The sequence below is a fragment of the Adiantum capillus-veneris genome, chromosome 3, assembly GCF_014529385.1.
Source record: "Adiantum capillus-veneris isolate H3 chromosome 3, ASM1452938v2, whole genome shotgun sequence".
Taxonomy (NCBI): Eukaryota; Viridiplantae; Streptophyta; class Polypodiopsida; order Polypodiales; family Pteridaceae; genus Adiantum; species Adiantum capillus-veneris.
This window is the reverse complement of record NC_140933.1, coordinates 12,536,375-12,543,070: the sequence shown is the minus strand read 5'-3', so window position 1 is coordinate 12,543,070 and position 6,696 is coordinate 12,536,375. Positions and strand designations below refer to the sequence as shown.

Here is a 6,696-nt window from a genome sequence, read left to right as displayed (position 1 = left end):
TTCAAATCGGATCTGTCCGACACAGAGAACACGGGTCAACAAGTGGTGAACTAGGGTGACCTAAAAGGTGGCCTAATTCACCTTTGTTCACCAACTTGATATGTCGACGATGATTGCCTTGTGATCCACTATGCATGACTTGAGCCACAGAATTGTGATTTTCCTATTGATCACTAACAAGGGGCAAAGAGAAGGAGCCTCCCTCTTCCCTCCAAAGTTGGGTGATTTACACTTGAGAGAAGGGTGGAAACCATATTAACCTTTACAAGATTTTAAAAGGTAAGGATATGAAAAACCTTTTAGGGTACAGGAGCCAGTAAAAGGATGCGTCCCAAAACTAAGACAATGTTTGAATAAATCCATCTTTTTTCTTTTTCATTTTTGGAGTACTTAAAGAGATAGACATTTTGTACTTAAAAGAGTTTCACATCAGCTATCTTTTGACATCATTTTGATTCAAAATCATCGAATATCATGGAAAGATTGAATTGGGAAGATTTAAATTTTTCTTGAATTGGCTAATACAATTTGAGTATCTCTAAGCCCGCTCCTACTCTACCCTAGTGCCCCCTTTCATTTTCGAGTAATTTCGAGTAAAGATGGCCTGTCCACAGAGTTTTTAGGTGTCTTGTGCCTAGAGGTAGTTTTCTCCCTATGATGATCATGTCATCATGTTGTGTGGACAAGGCATGAGGGGGTTCTTTGTTTGGAATAGTTGAAGGCTGGCCTGGTGAAGCTCCTTGGAATGATGGAGGAGACACTTGACAGAAAATGCAAGAGTGCCCAATGAGAGGAACATGGTGTTGGACAGTGACTCAAAGCCACAGTTGTTCTCAATCAACAGTGCTGCGTTGCTGCCGGCACGTTCGACTCTGAGCTGGTTACTATGGTACAATGTATACACCAGCTGAAGGGCACCTCTCTCAAAGGCTTCCAGACAACCTTCATCACTTAGTAATGGTGCTTTAACCAGTGGCTCTTTGAAACTCTCAGCTTTTCTGTCAAATGACAACATCGTCGCCAACAAGTCTAGAGTCGGGATTACCTTCTTTTCTATCAAAATGTCCATGACTGCCTTTAATTCACCAAGCAATAGGCTCTCCATGCCCCTCTTCCCTCTTGCTGCTCGTTTGATCCCGTCCAATGCGTCGACGCCAAGGTGCAGCATTTCAACGACTTTCCTCTCCTCCTCCACCACTCTCAGATGTATTTTCTCTTGGAAAGGTTCAAACCAGAATTGTGGCTCTTCTGCTGCCTCCTTTACCAGTTGAGTGAGGCCGGATGTCATCTCCCTCAGGTTCTGATACTCACTTCTCAGCTCGTCCGACCAGCAATTAGCGCAACTTTGCTCTTGATAGGAGCATGCTTCAAGGATATTCCCTGCAAATTGTTGCAGTTTATCTATCCCAATGAGCATGGCCGGCTTCACTCTCGATCTCGCTCTATGAGGACATATCAAAATTTCAACCACAACAAAGCTTGCCAAGCCCAACAGAGCCTCTACGATTCGGAGAACAGTGAAGTCTTGATCGCTGTAGTCCTTGCTTTTCTCACTTGCAAGTATGACCACAGCAGCTGTAAAGGAGGACAGCCCTCCGCCATAGGCAAAAATCCGGCTTTTTCGAAGAAAGCTCGTCAAGATCACCCACGGGATGAGAGCTACATACCTCAAGACACGGAGAGGTACTGTGGATCGAGCCACCAAGAGGCCATAGATGGAGCCACAAGAGATACCCAATGTCCGTAAGGATGCGATTTTGTAGACGTCTCCTTTCAAGAGGGCTCTGAATCCCATCGCCACGGTGATATCTGCCCAGTATCCCTTTTTCTTGTTGAAAGAATAGCCCAAAAAGCCTGCAATGGCCATGGTGAGAGCCAACCTAAATACTGATTTGAGCTGCTGAAGATCAAGCTTAAACCAGGCCTGTGCAAGGGGCTTCTTTTCAGCTCTTTTATATAAACGTTTGCTGCATAGCTCTTTACTACAACGTGGTTCAGGCGATACAGATTTGGTTCGGGCAGGTTTTGGACAGTTCCAGCTCTCAAACTTGTATTTCATCTCCACCACTAGCTTTTGGATGCTGAAAAAAAAGAAAGCAAATTGAGCATGTTCTGCAAAACTGAAGGGAGCTCCTATTTTGTTGTGAGGTGTTGCCCTCGATAAATTATTGGGCACGAAATTGTCTCCATATGCATGCTGGAATGCACCACGGATGTCTTGATGGCCATGTGAAGCATGCATGCTCCGAGTTGTGGGATATCCAACCTCTTTACGCATCCTCGCTACTGTCTCGTCCAAGGTACATATCACTTTCTGTCCTTCCTTAATGATATTGAAATGTTGTGCCAAGTTCATGCTATTGAGTACCAAGATTACCCATCCTGTGGCATATGCCAGAGATTCCCGCATGATGCGTCCTTTAAGCCTCTTTGGAGGTGATGAAGAAACATCTTCTTGCAAGGCCAGCTCCATGTGTGTCAGATGTTCATGCATAGAAATTAAGCAATCATTCACAAGTTCAAGTCTCTCCCTCTTAAAGCTGTTGTGACAGGGAAGAAATCGTGCTTCCCGCTTCATATCTTCCTGGGTGAGTTCAAGGAAAAACCAAAGAAAAGTATGAGCCTTCAGTGTATACTCAGTGTATGTACACAGATATGCCTGCAGAAACTGATCCACCTGCTCTTTGACCAAATGGTAGTGCATGGCTTTTAGCATATCCATATGTCTCTCTTCGTACATGAATGCAAGTATGTTTGGGGTAAAGTATGCAAAGTCAAATCAAAACATACTTAGACCTGTGCATTGTTTGGAACTTATAGTCTGATCTGGTTTACACCTTTCACAAAATGTAACTTTTTCAATTTTTGGTTTGCGTCTTTCAAGCTCGTTTTAATGTGATACCATCTATGCCTCTATCTTCTTTGATTACTCCAGAAAGTTTATCTTTAAAGCTGAAAAAATAGTCACATATGTTTGGGATATTCTTTCCAAAACATACTTAAATTTATACTTTCATACCAGTATACATTTGCCGCATTTGTTAGCTGTCGGAAACTAGAATATGAAACGTTGTACAAGAGCACATGAAAACATTAAGAATTAGCAAGTCAGATCAGGCATAGTACCATGATTGAGTTGATCTTCTTATGAAGTGTGGATGCAACATTATTGAGACACTTTGCTTTAAGACTCAGAGCTAATGCGTTTGTGTTGTCATCGATGCAAAAACCGTCGACCAGGGCCTTCAGCCTTTGAGTTGCAACTTGTACAGATAAGTTGGTATGTGACTGGGCCTGCACATAAGCAGAGCTAGAAGGTCCTTACAATCAGGAAAAAAAAAGGGGGGGAAGGGGGGGGGGGGGCAAAAACAAACTGTCTGTTGCATAAGTCCCATGACCATATAAAGAATACCTGATCGTGGGCCTGTCTAGGCATGGGAAGGAGGATTGCGAGCATGCCGCACGACGCGGCAATGATGGTAGTGGCGAAAAGCTTGATGGGAAACATGAAATCCATGTGGGGGTGCTGAGCCAGGGAGGTGATGCAGACGATGGCAGTGTGTGCAAGCGCAACACGCTTATGGAAGATGTTAAGGGATGTGGGGAGTGCGATGATGAACGAGGATACAAAGATGCAAGCCGCAACAATGCCGACGTTGGTGAAGTAGTCGTAGAAAAGATAGAGCATGACATAGGACATTAGTATGCCTTGGGCAGCGCCAAGTACCATGGCTGTGGATTCAAGGAGGGCCTGGCCAAGGTTCGACTCGCCCACGACTCGCACGACGATGACATATCCGAAGATGGGGAAGGCGAGCCATGATGCAGAGTTGTAGTGCTTCTGCAAATGCTTGGAGTGCAGGAGAAGGTGCAAGAGGAGGCCATACAAAAAGCATCCCAAGCCCGTTCGGAATGCTGTGCTGAATCGCGACCTCCAACACACCTGCTCGTGATCGACATGGAGCTGACCATGAGTTTTGGCACACTGCAGACATGAGGACATACTACTCTGCTGCAAGACCTGCGTCATGCCCAGCTGGTGCTCTTCATCCATCTCTCTCTCTCTCTCTCTTCTGCCCTGCGCGGCGGACCGGCGGCGATCACGCCTAATGTACGTGTTCGCAGAAAAAGCGCACCGCGAGAGAGAGACACGAAAATTGACTTGGAAAAGCTAAATATTCTACGATTTTGAGGGAGTGTATGTCCGACGAATTAAACAGAATCTTTTGCGATGCTGACGGGGAGGCCGGCGAAAAGCAACAAAAAGTTTCTTTGCCATGCATGCGCAGGGCAAGGGGGTACTGAGTAGGGGAAGCTGTGCTCGAAACCCACTCTTCTCTAGGGGTCTAATCTTGCACATGCATCGCACTTTTGTCATAGGCCTTCTGGACGAAGAGCATGCCATTCAGAGACCCCTTCGTAATGCACAGGTCCTTTAAAAATAAACCTTCACTAGCAAGGGCAAGTTTTGAAAATGTCCTTCAAAGATAAATTTCATAAAATACCAAAATATAAGGTTGCTTAGTTCAAACTTGAGCTTAAGTTCTAAGATGTAACTCGGATGTGCTCCATTCGAGATTGATTGGTTTGTGTTCGAGCCTTGTGGTGATAGGAAGCTTATCTTGGTAGCTTATGATTTGTTGTTGCCATGCTTCATTTTGTTTGCCTATGCACTGGACATGTTGAGGTGGGGTGGCAAGCACCCCGATCTCTCGCCTAACGTAGTGACATCCGCTGCTCAAGATCTTTCTCAGAATATTTTTTTTTTAAAGCCTGATCTTTATGGTGTTTATGCTCCTCGTGGCATGTGATGTGCATAGGGTTGTCATGGTTTGTAATGGTGGATTATGGATTCTTGTAAAATCCAAGACGTTTGTAGTGTTTTTCTCCTTTAATATAAATAGCTCCTATTGAGCATTGCTTATAGAAAAAAAATAAATATCAAATCCTAAGTTTTAAGGTGGTAAAATATAAATTTATATTATTAGAATTTGAGTCCCACCTCCTAACTCAAAGAGGAGATAACACTCTTAATGTGTTATTTTTAACAAAGACACTCAAAAAGGAAAATGTGATACGACTCAAGAGTCACAGCTTACTTGTTGCTCTTTTTCTACAAATGTAGATGCTTAGCAACACAAAGTTTGATGCAACCACTCTTGTGATGCTTGCCACATGTGTGCTAGTTCTAAAACCTAGCTTCCTCTAAGCTTCCTCTAAGCTCCTCTTCTAGTGTCTTAGCCTCTAGCGCAAGGTGTGACTACAACCTACCGAGTATGAGGAATCAACCAGCGGTTGAGTTTGGGCATGAATCTCTTAAAGGCAATGAGGAGATAGCGTTGAGCCCCAAAGAAACAAGTCACAACAATGAATGGAGTTGAAGCAAGGATCGGGCATTGCTTGAGGATTGAGGAGACAATAGCTATTGAATCCAAGGATGACCATGCCGTGTAAAGTTTTGAGTTGTGGATCTGGACATTTATTAGAGAGAGAGGATTTGCGATGTCCTCTCCTCTTGTATTCTCTTGGAGAATAGCTATTGCTTTCGGCGAAAGAGGAGGAAGGTGAAGAAGAAGGAGAAGAGGGTGACCTTTTCTTGCCCTTTTCTTCCTTTGTTTCCTCTGTTTCCTTTGACAAGGAGAAGGACTGTGGGTTAACCATTTCCTCTTGGGAGGAGTTGGAGATCGTATAGACCACCGTCTTTGTGGAGCCACATCTTTAGAGAAACTTAGGGATTCACTTCTTTCTCATTCTTTGGATTCCTCCTCTTTTATGGGAGAGAGTCTTCTTTTGGGAGCCTCATCAAGAGGCCTCCTAAGCTCTCTCTCCTCTTGGAGAGGAAGAAAAATCCCATAAGCACGAAGCTGTTGAGTAACTTCGGCTTGCAAAAGCCGGGTTGCCCATAGCTTGCTGCAACCTAGTAAAAGGATAATTGACAAACAAGGGAGCATCATCATTAGCACCTCCATGTGCAAAATAAAAGCTATCAATGTATATTCTATTCTCTTGGTTACTGTCGGCCATGCTAATTAAACTTATGTATAGATTACTTTGTGCTTTGGTAGCCTCAAAAACCTTAGTCGTTACTCTTCTTTATCTTTGAAAATTAGTTCTCAAGCAGCCATACCCGTGGTTTAGACACTGTTCATTGCAAAGACTAGTGGAGAGGGTCTAACATTGTTTGGTTGATTATGGTTCCTATTGAGCTTGCTCGTAGCTCAATAATGGTTAAGCCAAAGGCAAGCCCCGAGAGGATCCATTATTAAGACTATAGTTCCCAACAGTGTACCTCGAACTAAGTCTTTATCAATCAAGATAATAGATCCCTGTCCCACTACCCTATTGCAATGAACATGCCCAAACTTTCATGGACAACTTAAGGACTTCTTCTGAAGCAAGAAACGAGAATCCAATAGCTCTAATACCAATGTAATGGAAATGGACTATGAACTTTGAGAATAGTGGAATTAAGAGAATTAGAGTGAGTTTTTTTGTGAGACTACTTTGAGAACATAGAGGGTAAACTTAGTTAGCGGTAGCAACATAACCATAGTACTTAATTAACTTGGCATGAAAAATACTTTTGCAAGAGAGAGAGAGAGAGAGAGAGAGAGAGAGAGAGAGAGAGAGAGAGTTTAGAGCACTTGACAACAGTTGAGGACCGTATTTATGTGGAACCGATCCCCCCCTCCAATA

At 43.6% G+C, this 6,696-nt stretch overlaps 1 protein-coding gene across 1 annotated transcript; it reads right to left on the bottom strand.

Moving 5' to 3' along the window:
* Positions 1-402: 402 nt before the first annotated feature.
* LOC147460511 (uncharacterized) lies at positions 403-4,151 on the bottom strand. The gene is made up of 3 exons (XM_086498800.1): positions 3,413-4,151; positions 3,127-3,294; positions 403-2,584 (listed from the first exon to the last, which is right to left on the bottom strand). Exons 1-3 carry the CDS (start codon positions 4,052-4,054, stop codon positions 662-664), a joined length of 2,733 nt encoding a protein of 910 aa, XP_086354926.1. The 5' UTR covers positions 4,055-4,151; the 3' UTR covers positions 403-661.
* Positions 4,152-6,696: the final 2,545 nt, after the last annotated feature.